Source organism: Notolepis coatsorum, assembly GCF_963971535.1.
Source record: "Notolepis coatsorum genome assembly, chromosome: 9".
In the NCBI taxonomy this organism is placed as follows: Eukaryota; Metazoa; Chordata; class Actinopteri; order Aulopiformes; family Paralepididae; genus Notolepis; species Notolepis coatsorum.
Window position 1 is genome coordinate 23,302,567 of NC_140173.1, and position 18,874 is coordinate 23,321,440.

At 40.7% G+C, this 18,874-nt stretch overlaps 1 protein-coding gene across 2 annotated transcripts in view; it reads right to left on the reverse strand.

The window, feature by feature from the left end:
• Nucleotides 1-306: 306 nt before the first annotated feature.
• The window catches only part of LOC311234538 (uncharacterized protein), a 38,657-nt gene continuing 20,089 nt past the window's right edge, over nucleotides 307-18,874 (reverse strand). The window contains exons 2-3 of one of the 2 annotated variants that reach the window (XM_084321780.1): nucleotides 13,944-14,088; nucleotides 307-1,549 (exon numbers count right to left, since the gene is read on the reverse strand). In XM_084321780.1, the coding sequence (XP_084177906.1) occupies nucleotides 399-1,549; nucleotides 13,944-14,088 (1,296 nt within the window). In that variant the 3' untranslated portion in view covers nucleotides 307-398. Of the gene's footprint in view, nucleotides 1,550-13,928; nucleotides 14,089-18,874 lie in introns of both variants that reach the window. The other variant, XM_084321779.1, reaches the window with a different exon arrangement.

Genomic DNA, 18,874 nt, shown 5'->3' on the forward strand with positions numbered 1-18,874 from the left:
TATCCTATACATGTATGCATCAAGCTTTCCCCCTCTCCTAAAATGTTTATGCAAACCCGGGGGGCTGGGAGTGGGGTTAAGAAGCGACCTGGGCTGTCTCGCAGCCACAGGACCGCCAGAACGGAGGAAAAGACTGTCACAACTGCAACAGGCAGACTACACAGTATATGAATATACTGACGGACAATATATACTGAAAAGACACTTTTTATGCCACTGTGTGAATTAATATGAAATGCTGATGTGAATGTCCTTCCTCTGAACTTGTTTTAAAAAAAGACAAAATAAAAAGTCGGTCACAAAAAAAAGAGCAATCGATAGTGACGGAGGCATGCGATTCCAGGAATCGGACAATTAGGAACCGGCTCCCAACGAGAACCGGTTTTCGATTCCCATCCCTACTTCTCTCCTGTGTGAATTCTCTGGTGTGATTTAAGATGACGCAGTTGACCAAAGCTCTTCTCACACTGGTCACAAAAGTAGGCCTTCCATCCTGTGTGAATTATCTGGTGTAATTTAAGATTATCCAGTCGACTAAAGCTCTTCTCACACTGGTCACAGGAGTAGGGCTTCTCTCCTGTGTGAATTCTCTGGTGTAATTTCAGAGTATCCAGTCGACTGAAGCCTTTCTCACACTGGTCACAGGAGTAGGGCTTCTCTCCTGTGTGATGGCGTTGGTGTTTATTGAGATTCCACTTTGAACTAAAGCTCTTTCCACACTGGTCACAGGAGTAGGGCTTCTCTCCTGTGTGAATTCTCTGGTGCGATTGCAGACTATGTACCAAACTAAAGCTGTTCCCACACTGGTCACAGGAGTAGGGCTTCTCTCCTGTGTGATTGCGTTGGTGTTTATTGAGATTCATCTTTGAACTAAAGCCCTTTCCACACTGGTCACAGGAGTAGGGCTTCTCTCCTGTGTGAATAATTCTCTGATGTGATTGCAGACGATCTACCCGACTAAAGCTCTTCCCACACTGGTCACAAAAGTAGGGCTTCAATTCTGTGTGAATTATCTGGTGCAATTGCAGACAATCTCCCCGACTAAAGCTCTTCCCACACTGGTCACAGGAGTAGGGCTTCACTCCTGTATGGATTCTCTGGTGTGTTTGCAGATTACCCAGTTGACTAAAGCTCTTCTCACACTGGTCACAGGAGTAGGGCTTCACTCCTGTATGGATTCTCTGGTGTGTTTGCAGACTACTCAATCGACTAAAGCTCTTTCCACACTGGTCACAGGAGTAGGTCTTTACTCCTGTATGGATTCTCTGGTGCCTTTGCATATTACTCAGATGACTAAAGCTCTTCTCACACTGGTCACAGGAGTAGGGCTTCACTCCTGTATGGATTCTCTGGTGCCTTTGCAGTTTACTCAGTTGACTAAAGCTCTTTCCACACTGGTCACAGGAGTAGGGCTTCTCTCCTGTGTGATTGCATTGGTGTTTATTGAGATTCATCTTTGTACTGAAGCTTTTTCCACACTGGTCACAGCAGAGACCTTTTCTTCCATCAAAGCCTCTTGGTTTCTTCCCAGGCCTGACAGGACAGCTATCTGGATGGAGAAGAGTGTCAGAGGAAGGAGAGATTTGGTGAATTTATTTAGCTTTAATGTAAGAGGTTTATAATGGTACATAGCTGGGTTTTATAGTTTAAAGGGAAACTCCAACATTTTGGGAAATTAGCTTATTTAACATCTTCCCTGGAGTTAGACAAGAAGATACATACCTTTTTTGTCTCTGTGCATGCATTTAGCATTGGGAACAGTCGCTCCGTTAGCCAGACAAAAAAGGTATGTATCTTCTTGTCTAACTCCAGGGAAGATGTTAAATAAGCTAATTTCCCCAAATGTTGGAGTTTTCCTTTAAGAACAGTGTAGTCGACACCGGTACCCAACGGTACCTTTTTTTCTGTACTTTACTCTCCCTCTCTGAAGTCTAAACTTCACAACACACAATCTAAAACCCCTTACCTCCCTCTCCCAAACCGTTCCTACAACAATAAAACTTGCAAAGGAGATCTTGTATCTCAATGGGACTTCCTGGTTAAATACATTTTATAAAATTAAATAAAAAAAATATATATATTGCCTTTTTTTTTGGATTAGCTAATTGCATCATTTCAAATTGCGATTTCGATTTAAAATCTATTAATCGTTCAGCCCTACTGAATACCGTGACAATTTTGCCCAGGGTTATCGTACCCTCAAAATGTCATACCGGCACATGCCTAGTTTACACTATAGGCTACACTACTAGGTCTAACACTATACCAGAGGTCAGCAACCTTTACTATCAAAAGAGCCACTTTTCCCCCCTCCCACAAAATATAATGCTCAGGGAGCCGCACAACCTATTTACCCTTAAAGTGAAGATAACAGTGTATAACGTTTTATATATCCCAAAGCATACCCCACATTTAGCATAAAACGCCTGACAATTGCATACCCAAAGTAATTTGCGATTTATTATACTTTATACTTATAGCACACAGTTTGTTGCATTATTGGAATTATAAAGCAACAAAAAGAAATGTTTTGACTTTATTGCTGTTTTTACCTGTTATAACAAAGGAAAACCTCAAACTCTTATGAAGAGGAGAAAAAAGACTGGCTGTGTAGACCTATTTATTTTTAAATAAAACACAGAAGAGGAGACAACACACTGGTGTCTGTAGACCTACTTTGAAATAAAACCCTGAACTACCGGTATGCAGCTCTATTTGAGTCCTTCCCTTATTTGTGGAAAATCTATAAAATAAAAAGTAAATTTTTCGTTGTTTGCAAATTTCGCACCACATATCAGGCATACAGGTAAGCCTGCATCGTTAGTCGTGAAAGCAAATGAATCTGTCCACGCTGAATTAAACCCTCTATTTTCCTCACTTTCCTTTTTTTGGATTCATCCATGGTTAGCTTACTGGGGGGTCGAAAACTCAAGATTAGCCACTTGCAGATGGCAGGGAGAGGCGCGGGGTGTGACGTACTGTATATTTTAGTTGATGAAATATTTTAGTTGACAATATTTTAGTTGAAATATTTTTTTATTTCAGTGTCACAGTATGACATTGGTCTCCAAAATAAGATTTTTAATTTTTTTGGGGTGGCCAGGGAGCCACAGCTGATTGGCTAAAGAGCCGCAGGTTGCCGACCCCTGCACTATACTATAGTTTAAGGCTACTTTGAACCCGCCAACCCATAGATAGTTCCAACTCACCGAATTACGTTAATCCACCACAGTTTAGGGCCGACCTTCGAAGCTTTTTTTGGCAATCGAAGCTTCGGGGCCGAGCTTCGATTTTAATTCGAAGCTTCGATATAAAAAATTAAATAAAAATTATTTTATTTCTTATTTATTTTTGTATCTTATGTTGTGGGACTTGTACAGCACTTTGGTAAACTTTGTTGTTTTTAAATGTGCTCTATAAATAAAGTGGATTGTTCACACACACACACACACAAATCGAAGTAAAAAATAAAAATAAAAAATGAAAATCGAAAAGAGAGAGACTAAACCAGTTGTTGTTAGCTTACATGAATGGGATCGACCATAGCATTGCGGCTAGGCTAGCTACCATAGCAGTACAGCAGCTAGTTGAATGGATAAACGTTATTTAACATTGCAGAATGGGTACAATACAATACGGCTCAATACAAACAGTTGTTAAGGGGGGGTGCAGAGTCATCAACACAATGTACCACCAAGAGCGGAGAGTTTATGTCTCTCAAAAAGCGAGAGACTAAACCTAAAGCTCTTGTTGTTAGCTTACATGCTAACGTGAATGGGATCGGCCATAGCATTGCGGCTAGGCTAGCTACCATAGCAGTACAGCAGCTAGTTGAATGGATACACGTTATTTCGATGGCACAAGCTTCGAACAGAAAAAGAAATCGAAGTTAAAAAAATTTAACTTTTTTTTCTTTTTTTTTTTAAACTTCGTTTTTTTTTTTAAATGTTCGAAGCTTGTGCCATCGAACGAAGCTTCGAAGTATTTAAGACAGCCCTACCACAGTTGCACTCAATATTTAAATAATGTTAGTCTAAATAAATGTAGACAGATAATATACGTATTTTAAAAATAGAATGAACAGAGCAGTGTTGTTTTGAAGTACAGTGTGTGTGTTAGTTTGATGTATGCTGCAATTTATATTGATGGCCTTCTAATTTGTTTATTTTAAATAACAGTGAGACTTTTCCCTTTGATAAGAAATCCAGCCATATTCCTGTCATTGTATTTCAAATACTGCACTTTAATTTCAAGCGGAAAACTAATCTTTCCATTAAGAACTGACAATGAGGGAATTTAAACATTGTTGACATTGTTTTTTTGTTTATTTTAAAGAAAGGAAAGTCTAGTGCTGGCTGAGTATATTGTTTGTTTGCACTAAGTTAATACTTTGACAAATGTAGCCTATATTTTTCAGTCAGTTCGGTCTTTGTGTGCCAAACATAATTTAAGGCTGTAAACACTGTACATTTTTTATAATTTTTTTTATAAATGAAGCATGTTTAGATTTGAGTGTTACATTTTTTTTTATTATAAAAAACAACGTATATCGAACCGAACCGAAAACAGTTAGCCCAAAACAGTGATACGAACCGAACAGTCAATTTTGTGAACCGTTCCACCCCTAATACATACTGTAGCTAAATGCTGTTTTTCATTCAGGAAACTAAATTAACTTTTTAGCTTTAGATAAAATTACCAGCCAGAGATATTTTTACCGGCCAAAAATTATAAATAGCTTTTTAGTATATCTCCATGAGTTATTATGTATTATCTCTCCACACTATGGTAGTGCTTGTGCCAGCACAGGATACGATACATTTTTTTTTATATATAGGCTATAAACATATTTAAATCAATCAAATCTTCCTTTTGAATTAAATAGGCTCAGGAATCAGGATCGTTAAAGCTAATTAGCATAATCCATGTAAAAAGAGTAGCCTATAGTACATTAACTCTTGGTTTCTTCCCAAGCCTGACAGGACAGCTATCTGGAGGGAGATAGTGATGGAGAAGAGTGTCAGAGGAAGGAGAGAAAGATAATTGGTGATTTAGTTTCTATGTAAGAGGGTTACAGATTTAACTATGGTAGTATAATACAACGAGATTCTGGCCTTTCAAATGATGCCTCACTTGACCCTATAAAGCCGTATAGGCGTGGAATTTATATTCTACATTCATATTGCATGTGTCCGGATGGCAAAATTCTGTACTGCATCTACAAAAGCCCCTGTAAATGATCTGCCCATTGTTAATTTGTTTAGATATTGACTATACTTGATCCTAACCCATTCAGTGCCAACCACGAGTATAGTCGGGTTAACTCGCCATCGCTTGCGTGGCAATCACGAGTATAGTCGTGTTTTAATCGTTATTTCTTTTATTAGCGATATACATTCATTTTTCATCCAACCAGCCTGACGTTATCATTGGGAATGAGTCTGAGCTCGCAAAGGGCAAATGCCGCCGCCTATCGTCGCCCGGATGGTATTGCACATCATTGGATTGGATTGGCTGGGATGTGCATCAGAAAATAACTCCGGTCCGGGGGTTTTCCCTTCCGGGGCAAGCAGTATCGTGTTATCACATTCACTGGCGAGGCTGGGAGAAGGGTAGATTATGTGTTTTGGTGCTATAACGTTAAACGCGATCAATATTTGGAATGGCGATCAGGAATTGGATTAATCTTTTTGCAGAACATCTGATGTGAGGTAAGGACTCTATTTTACCGGTCTTGGGTTAATCAGATGTTTTTTTCACCGCCATCGCAGCGTGTCTGTGTGTGTAACGTTAGCGCTGACCAAGGCACCTGATAATCGATTTCGCTTCTCTAGCGTGCATAAGTACACATATACTATCAATAATCTAGCGTTTATTTGAAAACTATTCATAAATCAGCTGAAAAATTACACGTGTTTTGTGTATTCCACTAAAGAGCTATTATCGCGGAATTTCTCTGTAATTACTAGACATCTCCAAAACTATACTCGTATTCAAACCGGTATAAAGCGGAAATGTACCAATGAAAAAACAATCCGTTTCGTACATGTTGACTGCAAGCAAGTCATTGATAAGCGAGGGGTGTTTTAGACCCATAGCCATAATTTAAGATATATTTTAAGCACTCGCAAATCTCCCACTCCTCCCATTGATTAAAGCGATGGCGTTCTACCGCCCTGTGGCGCACTTAAGCTGTGGCATCCAATGAGTTAATGGGACATGGGTCCATTAAATAGTAATTAGGGGTGCACCGATGTATCGGTCGGGTATCGGTATCGGCCGATAAGTGCCTTGTTGACTGCAATCGGCCTATAAGCTTGAATGTGCCGATGGCAGTAGCCGATAAATATCCATCAATTTGTGTAGCGTCAAAAGACAAAAAAAGTTCACTCGCGACCTACCTGCACAACGCCTGCCGTCCCCAGTCCCCCACACACACACAAGCTACTGCATCAAAGTTACTACTTATGATTAACAAGGCATTCGTTTTGTGGCATTAACGTTATATAGTTAGTGTTACACGTTCAATAACATCAGCATATTATTTACCCGAACATAGCAAGTAAGCAAGGCATTACTCCGTTCATAGCTCAGTTCCATTCCGTTGCTCATTCCGTACCCAACTACCCATTCTGCAATCTGTTAATAAAGTTTTCAATCAGACAAATGTATAGAAAGGCTTTGTTTTATTATAACATTTGCTGCAGTAAAATCATTATGTCTCGTTTGGTCATCCTGTGGAGCGCTGGTCGGCGGGCAGCTAACGTACTAGCTACGGTAAGTTTGTTGTGCTCTCGCAAGCAGATCAATGGCGGCATTGCCGGAAGTAAAAAAACGAATAAACGCTTGCCGATTGGTGGTAAGAACAGCAGGAGGTGGGTGCTAGCGGTAGGGGTGGGAATCACCAGTTTCATCATGATACGATATCGATTCTTTGGACAACGATACGATATTTGCCGATATCACAAAGTCTCTCACGATACAATACGATACGATTAGATTCAGGTGCCTGCGATCGATATGAGATGATATCATATGCCCATTTAACTCTTTCAGTGCCACACACGAGATTTCTCGTGTTTTTTTATAGGTGGTTGCTAGCCACTCACGAGATCTCGTTTTTTTTTTTTTTTGCGATCTGAAAAATTATTGCATCACCCGAGCCTACCCGAGTATAGCCGAGGGGCGCCGACGATCACTGTGGAAAAAAGCGCCCCCTGTCGTCTCCCAGATGACATAAGTGATTTTGGAATGGACTCAATGAAAATGAATGGGGAAAAAAATCCGGTACTCCACATTTTCCAGTTCACTGATCCAGCCGGGGTTACCAGAGTTCATTCTGGAGCCTCAGATCCCCGCGGATCATGGAGTTCTACTGTATCGCGTTGGATCCATACACGTATCGATTTTTTCGAATGGTGATCAGGAATTGGAATATACCAGTTGGATACCATCTGATGTCAGGTAAGGACTCTATGTTATCAGTGGTAGGATAATCAGAGTAAGTTTGATGAAGTTATAAGCTGTTTTGTGAAATGTCTTCTTTCGGTTTCACTGTAAAAGTCCGTGAGCAAATCAACGGAGCGATTATCAGTGCGCGGCCGTAATGTGCGTGCGTGCACGTATAATATTGATCATCTAGCGTTTATTTGAAAACGATTCATAAAAAGGCCGACGAATATCAACGTTGTGGAATATTCCACTAAAAGACGATTTTCATAGAATGCTCCAGAATGAGCTGTTTTTTATATCAAAACGGGGGCTTTTCTAACTGCTCTGAAACGGCAACGACGCGATAAAAAAACAATCTGCCTTCACAGCACTGACTGGAAAATAGTCTTTGATAATGCGATGGGCAGATTAGACACATAGCCATAATTTAAAACATAGATTAGGCGATATTAACGTTAACATTGGCGCCGATGGTGGCATTCAAGCGGTAAAACTGAAAACCAGGCGTGGCGCTGAAAGTGTTAACACAATCAGTAACATTTAGATCAACAAAAAAAAGGTAATGAAAATATCATTTGACATTTGTATTTTTGAGCTCTTCCAGACATTTAAAGGAAAATCAATCTATTGTTTTTAATACAAATAGACCTCCTGTTCACTGTAAAGTGCCACGTTTTTATATATTGAGCTTTAAACTTTAAGCTACATTTTTTGGAACTCAAAACTCACAACCTCCCTCTCCCAAACCGTTCCTACAACAATTTGTTGATGTTGCATGATCATGTATAGGCCTACATTTATTATGTATTATATTGTTTATGTTTAAATAACATTTAAACATCAAACTCCTCTGACCTCATCTGGTCTTTCCAAAGACGCGCGCACACACACACACAGAAAGGGAGAATGCTATGCTGTAACATCTACACACACGGAGCTACTGCTGTTGTTCTTGGGCGGATATGAGACTCGCCACAGGATTTTCAAAATAAGAGTATCGATATGAATCGATCTTATTACATCGCATCGATCCGATTCGATTGTTGATAATTACATCGATGTATCGATCTGGATCGATGTATCGTCCCACCCCTAGCTAGCGGTGTGACGTAATTGGCAGATTCGACTGTCAATAAAGATTGTTCTGTTGCCGTCACCATGCATTGCTTTGGTTGAGAGAGATGGTGCTCTTATTAAAACTCATAAGTCATAAACAAGTCTTGAGCAAGACAAGAAGTTAGTCTGTAAGGTTATGAAAGCCAGTGAGTATATACAAAAATAAAATTGGGAACCGCTGCTCTAAATGTTTTGATGAATTGAAAATAGAGGACCCTTATGTAAACAAGCTGAAAGTATTTGGCTGGTCTTCATCCTCCAGTCTTAGAGTCTTAGCAGTTGTATTAAGCTGTACTGTACCCATTCTGCAATCTGTTAATAAAGTTTTCAATCAATCAGACAAATCATGTATAGAAAAGCTTTCCTTTTATTATAACATTCTTTCATATAACAAAACAATATATTATTGTTTTTAAGAAAACGTTTTAGCCCTATGCTTGACTTTTAGGCATGTCAACAAATAAAATAATAATAAAATGAATAAATAAAATATTAAATAAATAATAATACAAGTCTCTCTTTTTGTGTTACACCAAATTATGCTCACTGAGAACATATGCCTCTTTACTTACTGGCCTCTTTACTTACTTAAAAAAGGAAAGGAAACATCAAGAAATATATGTATGGCATTCCATACCATGAATATTCTCTGCAACGCAAGAATCGGCACTCAATAACGCAACAGGCCTAGTGCTGATTCGAACATTATATTCGGTAACAAACTTCTCAATCAAGCACAGCACAGATATATAAATATATAGCAAATATATTTAACATTGCAACAAAGAATACACGTGTATTCAATAACTGAGAAATGAATAGAACACGTCACATTGTAAAAGGAACATTAAAGTGAGAGATGTTTAGAGCGGCTTCGCACGTTGTTTTAGCCTACTTCCGATTCTTAAGAAAAAGCGGCATGTTTTTCTTTATAAATAGAAGCAGCTCTGCTTTGTCGCAGCTCAGTCTGTTTCTCTTCTCATCTATAACATGAGACGCAGCACTGAACAGCCGCTCGCTGTCCACGCTGGTGCATGGGGCAGATAGGTATCTGCGTGCCATCTGTGCAAGTACAGGGAAACGGCCGTGATTATTGCTCCAATATTCAAGTGCACTCTCATTTCTGGGAATGGAGACCTCTGCAAGATACCCATCCAGTTGCTGCAATGCGCTTGAGCGTGGCCCTTCTGGCCCACTCTCCTCCAAAATCTCATGGAACATGTCGTGCAGAGTGGGCCGTGCCTCGTCCGTCGTGCCCTTTTCTGCTGTGGGCTGCCAGCTGCCTCTGTATTATGCACTTCGTCATCACCAGGCAGTGCATGAATTAGGTCTACTAATACACGTAGTTTTGCATCCCCATCAAAGTAGCGGTCCTTATATCTAGGATCCAGTGCGGTTGCAATACTGTAGATGGGGTCAAACTCTATTTGATCTTGATCAAAGCGTTTATTTATAGCCTCTAGCAGTGTGGTCTTTGTGGTTTTGACACCATGGTCTGTGTCAACGTCCTTGCTCAGAAGGCGTCTCAGGGCCCTCACGGATGGAATGACGTCAGCAGCCGACGCCTCAGATGCGCTAATTTCTCTTGTCAGTTGTTCAAACGGAGAGAGAAGTGTGAGGACGTTTTCAACCAATCCCCACTGGTGCGCATTGATAGTTGCGGGGAGGTCATAATCTGCAGAATATGCAGCGAGTGTGCGCTTCTGTTCTAGAAGGCTTTGCAGCATATAAAAAGTACTGTTCCAGCGCGTGGAAACATCTTGCTGGAGCCGTTTTATTGGACCCAACTGGCCTGTCTTCTGCAGGGCATGTAGGCGTGAGTACGCGAGTGGGGAATGCTTAAAGTGACCGACTATTTTTCTGCCTATTGCGACCACATCCGAGATGCTCCTCTGACTCAGTACCGCCTCGTGGACTGCCAGCTGGAGAGTATGTGCCATGCACCCAAAACTGGTGAGTCCACTGTCCTTCATCGCTTCAGACATATTCTTGGCATTATCTCTCACAACAGCATGCACCTATGCGGCTAGGTGGCGTAGCGGAGATTGCGTTCGTCACCAACCCCGGAGCTGTGAGCTGGATTCGCCTGTTCGAATCCAGCTCACAGCTCCGGGGTTGTCACCAGCTTGGCTGGCCGTTCACACTAATACAATTGGCTGTATTAGAGGGTGGGAGAAGCTGGCGGGGTGGGTCCGGGTCGTTGTAAACAGCGACTCCTACAGTTCGGTCGGGGCGCCTGCTAAGCGCAGATAGGACCCGAGTGGGATAGTGTGATCCTTCCACACGCTATGCCCTCTCATGGAGGATCCGCGCTGCCAGGTGAAAAGAAGCGGTTGATTGGCTGGACGTGTGTCGGAGGAAGCACGTGATAGCCTCCACTCTCCCAGATGATCTGACTGTGGGGGGTAAGTGCGCAGCAACCAGGAAGGGGATTGGGAATTGGCATACGACTAACATTGGGATGGGAGAAAATCGGAGGAAAAATGGAGGGAAGAAGAAGAGAAAAAAAAAAAAAAAAAAAAAAAAAACAGCATGCACCTGTGATTTGTCGATTTTCCACGTGGCAAACATCTTATCGAATGCTGCGGAGATTGCTGTTGCTGTGTGGGACCCTGTAAACTCCTGCGAATGCAACACCACTTTCAAGTCTTTGTCTACCCATTGGGCGGTGAGGCTAAGCATGCTCATGGGACTGACATCGGAACTCCATATATCAGTTGTGAAGCTAATGGCGTGCACATCAAGGGCCAGTAGCTCGTGAATGTGTGTGGCCACAACATTGTAGATGTCGGGTAGACCGACGTCAGCGAAATAACGCCGACTTGGCAGTGTGTACCGGGGCTCAATGTACTCCACGTCTTCCACAACGGAGAAGGGTTGGTCATCTAGTGCGATAAACTCCATCACCTTCTTAGTGATACCTTTAGCTTTGGCACTGTCCCTATCTAACTTTTGGCTGCGCTCGAATGAGTGTGTTAACAGACACTGAGTCGAGGACTTGCGTTGCACTTTCGTAGTAGCCAGTGCCAATGTGGCTTTCAGATACTCAATGTAATCTTCCACGTGTCTTGATTTTAAATGGTTGATCAGATTTGATGCATTAAAATCCCTGCTTGAGGTGCCTCCCCTTGAAATATCAATGGAGCATTTGTTGCAAATAGCATAGCGCCCGTTTTCTTTTTCTGACACCGTGAAATGCGCCCATACAGCAGACATTGTCTTCGTATTTGTTTTGTGTACAAGAAAAACAGCACGGTACCGTAGATATTTCAGACACCCCCGCTTTTCTTTCGTTGAAATATAAATAACGTTACATTCAGAGAGCTGCCTTGATTTTTCTGACAAAAGATTATGTTCCTTACTTCCTTAAAGTTCCTTTTTGCAGCCTTGAGAAGCGTGCGCACACTCACAGCTGAGATGATGTTCCTTTTTGCGCCTGACGAGAAACACTGAATTCTGCTATTATTTTAGGCATGGCAACAAATTAAATAATAATAATAAAATGAATAAATAAAATATTAAATAAATAAATAGGCTACACGTCTCTTGTGTTACAAATCGTGCTCACCGATATGAACATAGGCCTCTTTACTTACTTAAAAAAAAGGAAACATCAAGAAATATGTTTATGGATTTACAGGTGCAGCTCAATAAATTAGAATATCGTGGAAAAGTTATTTTATTTCAGTAATTCAATTCAAAAAGCGAAACTCTCGTAGATTAGATTCATTACACACAAAGTGAAATATTTCAACTAGCCTTCATTTGTTTGAATTTGGATGATTATGTCTTACAGCTCATGAAAGCCCAAAAGTCTGTATCACCAATAAAAAAATTAAAAATAAAATAGATGTATTTTTCTTTTGTATATAGAAATGTCAGCCTTCTGAAAACTAAGTATGTTCATGTATGTTCACTCAGTACACTTGGTTAGGGCTCCTTTTGCAGTGCACAAATGACTGCATCAATAATACAGTGAAATATACTGACTTTTCCACGATATTCTAATTTATTGAGCTGCACCTGTATTCACCATGACATGTATTTTATAATGCTCATGAGTCATACAATACAAGTAAACATTATCCTCGCCTTAGCGAGCACACAACAATTAACCAGCTATATCAATAAGCAGCAGTTATTAACGAAAATGTTGGTAACTCCAATCATTTTACTCAAATTGCAACAAATAAAATACTTCACCACACGAAAGAACAAAATGAGAATTACATGCATAGGCTAAGAAACGGATTATATTTATTAGTAAAACACCACCATAGCACCGCCATTAGCCTTTTCATGTCACGCACCGCCAAAAGGGCGCGCGTGCACATACACAGTAGTTTATAAAAAAAAAAAAAAAAAAAAAAACGGTATCGGCCGATTGTGTTAGTTGAACAATCGGTATCGGTGGCAAATTTGCATATCGGTGCACCCCTAGTAGTAATGGCTGGAAATTGTAATGGCTGGAAATGATTGATGGGCCATTTATTTTGGTGATATAATGCAAATCTTATATAATAAATTTGTTTGCATTTCATGCAAGGTTTAAAATAAAGGTAGATTTATTGGAATATGGAGATTTCCCAGTTTCCCACAGGATTTTCAGAGACTATGGGGGGTGAACCTCCAACCCTCTAGGGGGGTCCGGGGGCAGGCCCCCCGAATTTTATTTATTTTTTACATTTTGAAGTTAAATGCATCAATCTGGTGCACTTTGAGAGCAAAATAAAGAGGCTAGATTCTATGATGAACTTTGTGCTCAAAACACAAAATCGACTAGACGAGTGCTTCCCAATCCTCTCCTCGAAGCACCAAAGCCGTTCAATGTATTTGTTAAATTCCACCACCAGCACACCTGATTCAACTTAACTAGCCCTTTATTAGTTGAATCAAGGTGTGCTGGTGGTGGAATTTAACAAATACATGGAACGGCTGGGGTGCTTCGAGGAGAGGATTGGGAAGCACTGAACTAGAGCAAACATTAGAGCCATCAAAGAAATGAAGCAAAAGTGGTTACCTGTGTTGAACTGGTTTATTTTTTAGAAAATAAAAAAAATATAGTGGATTACTATTACGACTATTACCACTGCCAATACTACTGATACATCCCTATTGGCAAACTGTATATTTAATTTTTTTGGTTCATTATACAACTGTGGCGGGACTAATTAGACTGTGGCGGGCCGCCAGTCTAGGTCATTGATGGGAAATCACAGTATTATGTCACCTTGAAAATGATGGTAATGAGAATCATAGAAAAACATGCATAAAAACAATTGGGGATATAGTTTGAACGATCGCCTAGTCTTTGCATGATTTATTTCAAGCATCTGTATGAACACTGAAGATGGATGTACCCTTTAGAGCCTTACCTCCTCCTTCATTCACAGTTCCTTTATGTTCTGGTGTTTTAATGCAGTCCACCAAGCAGACAGATAGTTCCTTTAGTCCCAACAGAGAGCGGTGACTGCAAGACGCCATCTCCTCCACTGTACTGGATATCAGTGTGGCTGTGGCCTAAAAAATACCAGATAAAAAACAGTAACAATAAGAGTCTTGCAAAATCCAACGTTCACTCTCCCCAGAGTAATTGTAGATTGACAGGTTTGGCTGAGTGTTGTTTTTTTTATGTTAGACATGTCTCGTCAGTCACTGGAACTTGATGATGAGTCACCTTAAAGGGATAGTTCAAGAGTTTTGGACATCAAGTGGTATGAAATACTATAGCAGTATAGTTGATGCAGTGCCCTCAGTTTACACACAGAGTCTCGTGGTCGGAGTTCTGACCTGGCAGAAGTTTTAATCACCCACAGCAGAAAACAGTGTGCCTCATTTTCTATGCTTCAAGACCAAGCATTTAGTGACTACGGCACTCTGAGACTAGTCCTTCACATCATGACACTCTGAAGCATTTAGTGACGTCACACTGAGACTAGTTCAACACATCATGTCACTCTGAAGCATTTAGTGACTACGTCACACTGAGACTAGTTCAACGCATCATGTCACTGAAGCATTTAGTGACTATGTCACACAGACTAGTTCAACACATCATGTCACTCTGAAGTAGGGCTGGGCGATATGACTATATTATATAAATATCGGGTACAGTTCATTAACGATACACTTTTTAAACGTATCGTGGATATCGTGATGTTTTGCCGCGGATTGTGTCACGTCAATCTGGTCCACACGTTCAAACAACGCCGGCCCACACACACTACTGCATCAAAGTTACTACTTATGATTAAAAAATGCATTCGTTTTGTGGCATTAACGTTATATAGTTACACGTTCAATAACATCAGCGTATTTACCCGAACATAGCAACGTCCCGAGGACAACCTAGATAGATAGCAAGCATTACTCTCATATCTCAGCCCGTGCTGAGTAAGTTGTGCCCATTCTGCGGTCTGTTAATAAAGTTTTCAATCAGACAGATGTATGGAAAGGCTTTTATTATAACATTCGTTGCAGTAAAATCATTATGCCTCGTTTAGTCATGCTGCAGAGCTAAAAGCTAAACGTCGGCCGCGGGGAGCTAACGTTGTTGATGTTGTTGAGCTCTCGTCAAAATCAATGACGGACAAAAGCGGAAGTAAAACATGAATACGCGCTTGCCGATTGGTGCTAAGAACAGCAGGGCGGGTGCAAGCGGTGTGACGTAATTGGCAGACTCGACTGTCAATCAAAATTATTCTGTTTGCCGTCTGAATGAATGAAAACTTTATTAACAGATTGCAGAATGGGTACAATACAGTACAGCTCAATACAACAACAGTGGACTGGAGGATGAAGACCAGAAAAAGACTTTCGGCTTTTTTACACAAGGGTCCTCCATTTTCAATTCATCAAAACATTTAGAGACATACAAATATACAGTAGTTTCATAAAAATGCTAAAATGCTATCGATTGATTTAAAACTTTATTAACATATTGCAGAATGGGTACAGTACAGCTCAATACATACAATTGTTAAGGGGATGCACACCAGAGAAATACTTTCGTCTTGTTTACATCAGGGTCCCCCATTTTCAATTCATCATATATAAATCATATAATATCTCATTGCTAAATATATGCAATATATAATCTAATGATCCAATAATCTAAATCTAATATATAATATAAAAATGCTAAATGCATGGGTATTTTATTTTGTCTTTAATGTTAGCTTGCAAACTCAAATACTGTCTTGGTAAGCCTCATAATGAATTGTTTGGGGGGAAAAAAGAAAAACATTGTGATGTGTATCGTGTATCGCCGAAAGGTCGGAAAATATCGTGATATCATATTTAGGCCATATCGCCCAGCCCTACTCTGAAGCATTTACTGACTACGGCACACTAGGGGTGGACTGTATGGTCTAAAATTTATATCACGGCATAATTTGAAGCATAGACGGTAACGGTATATATCACGGTATCAGTGTTTCCGTTAGAATAATTTTTTTTGCCTGATAGGCAGGCTATATAAAGAATGACATCCTCAAGGCATGTAGATTTATAATATTTTAACTTAAAACTAGGCTACTTTTGCGTATACAGTCATTATATTCCAAATAAAATAAGTCCCGAGTCGAGACTGTGCTGCTCCCAACAATCCCAATAGTATGCAACTGCAGAGCCGCAGAGTAGGGGCGATTTCAGGTCCGGTCGCAGGCCCGCTCAACAGCGCCCCCCCACCCAACGGCTGAATTGGAGTATTGCACTGTGCAATACACAGTGCAATACTCCAATTCAGCCATTGGCAATTCAGCCGTTGGGTGGGGGGCGCTGTTGAGCGGGCCTGTGACCGGACCTGAAAGCGCCCCTACTCTGCAGCTGCATATGCTTCTCGCAAAATTCAGCATCCAGCTTGCGCTGCCCAGCAGTCAGAACACTACACACATATCATAATGTTCACAGCAAACTGTAGTTGATCACCAGGTATGTTTTATTAACGTAGAATAATTCATATAAGAAAAACGATGGGGAAATGTCTTACCTTTCTCCACTGGTTAAAAATGCCAGGAACTGAAATTGAAACTTGCTGTGCGCCGGGTGATATGTGTTTATTATGAAATGACAATTGCGTGTTGACACGCCCACTGCGCGAAGCCTCCTAAATAACTTTTTCCAGTTTGCACATATCTACTATCTATGATTATTACATGGCGTTTTCACAATCGCCGAAATGCTTGCTTGTTATTGGTCAATAGCGCGCGTCAGAGGTCCGTTATCACACAATAACGGACCTCTGCCAAGCAATAATGACCGCTGTGCGCAGCTGTTCGCAATCAAGCCCACTACAACACTGTATCAGTGCTGCTCAGCATAGTCATCAGTGCAATCAGACCACAGACCTGCCGACTGCCGATAATAATAATCACTTTATTTGGGCTGACAGAGCCACAGAACAAAGTGTTTGCATTTGATCTTGTCTTGTCGATGGTGTACAATGAATTAGGTATATTTGTTAGTAAGTTAGCCATGTAATAAGCGGGATAACGTATAGCTATACTCGATCATTGTCGCAAAATAATTGACCTTCACTGACGTTTAAAACACCTCGGCGCTGCGCCTCGGTATTTTAAACTCTGTGTCGGTCAATTATTTTGCAACAATGACCTCGTAGCTATACATTATCCCTTACCTAATTCTATCTATTTTTAGGGGCAAATGCGGAGTGAAATAGTCGCGCTGTGGTTACATGACGCCATTGCTATTTTAGAGCTGTTCTACCGGTTACAAGGTATAGTCAAAATCCATACCGTAGAGCAAATTCATACCGCTTATACCGTATATACCGTCCACCCCTACGTCACACTGAGACTAGTTCCAACACATCATGTCACACTGAAGCATTTCGTGACTACCTCACACTGATACTAGCGTCATGTCCAAGGGGTGTACTTGTACATCAAGCTGCCTCACGCTACGGAAACAGGAGATAGGCTCCTGCCCCATGTGCCTTTACGGCTCAAGAACCATTTGTTCTCAAAGGCAACTTCACACTGAGACTAGTTCGAAAGAATCCGCGTTGCAAACGGATTCAAAATGGCGGACCTGTGGCAAATTTAAAACTGACCGTATTTATTCTCGGTTCTTCCTGCACACCTGGTGATACTAAATCCAAATTGGACTGCCATTTGAAAGAGAAGATTTGGCACAATCCATAAATGTGCGAATTGGCTATAATAAAGTAATTTATAGGCCTGCTATTCTATAATAATATTTAAAATTGCATTGGTCCGGCTGGTATAATTCAGTACTGTATCTACAAAACGTTCCGTTTAATCATCTTCCCTTTATTCATTTCCTTAGACTTTTTTGTACACATGATTTCAAAAAGGTGCTGAACGAGCTCAGTGGCAGTTGTTCATGTCTGGTCATTTTTAGCATGGTGTTATTCACTGTCAAATATGCACAGAAAATCATAATTTATATTCACCTTTGTTTCATCACAATTTACTCAAGCCTAGTAACAGACACAATATGGGAATACATTCCATGAGATCCATAGATGACCCTAGATACCAAGAACATGCAAATGGACCTTGTAGAAGTGGAGTAATCTTCCATTTACTTAGATATGTATTTTTAGGCAGATTTTCAGGAAATAGGGCTAGGGCTTAACACTTTGATTGCCACTCACAGTAGGGGTGGACGGTATGGTCTAAAATTTATATCACGGTATAATTTGAAGCATAGACGTAGGGCTGGGCGATAAAACGATAACGATAACTATCGCGATAAATTATTTCCTCGAAATAAACATGAAACGTGGTCGCAAAGTTTCGATATATCGATTTTCCAAGCTTGGCTCCGTTCAGCCTCGGCTCAGCACACTCACTAACAACAACCAACGTTACGTGATGACGTGCTTGCGCACAACAGCTAACAACCAATCAGTGAAGGAGATGGCCGAGAGCGAAGTACACCCGGAAGGAGGTAGGACTCACTCAACAACAAGGCTTGCTAGGCTAATTAGCTTGCACGGCGATGTTTTATATATTTACGTGCCGCGTATGTGTGTGGCGTGAATTCTGAGGCCACGTTTATAGTAGTGGGGGTATACAGTGGACGTCGTTTCAATATATTGTGGCGAAGAGAGTATTTTCGTGTCATATTTAGCACATTGTCATGGAATACACCGCTTAGATACTACAGGCTTGCTAGGCTAATTAGCTTGCACGGCGATGTTTTATATATTTACGTGCCAAGTATGTGTGTGTTTTGAATTCTGAGGCCACGTTTATAGTGGTGTGGGGTATACAGTTCGTTTCAATATATTGTGGCGGAAGAGAGTATTTTAGTGTCA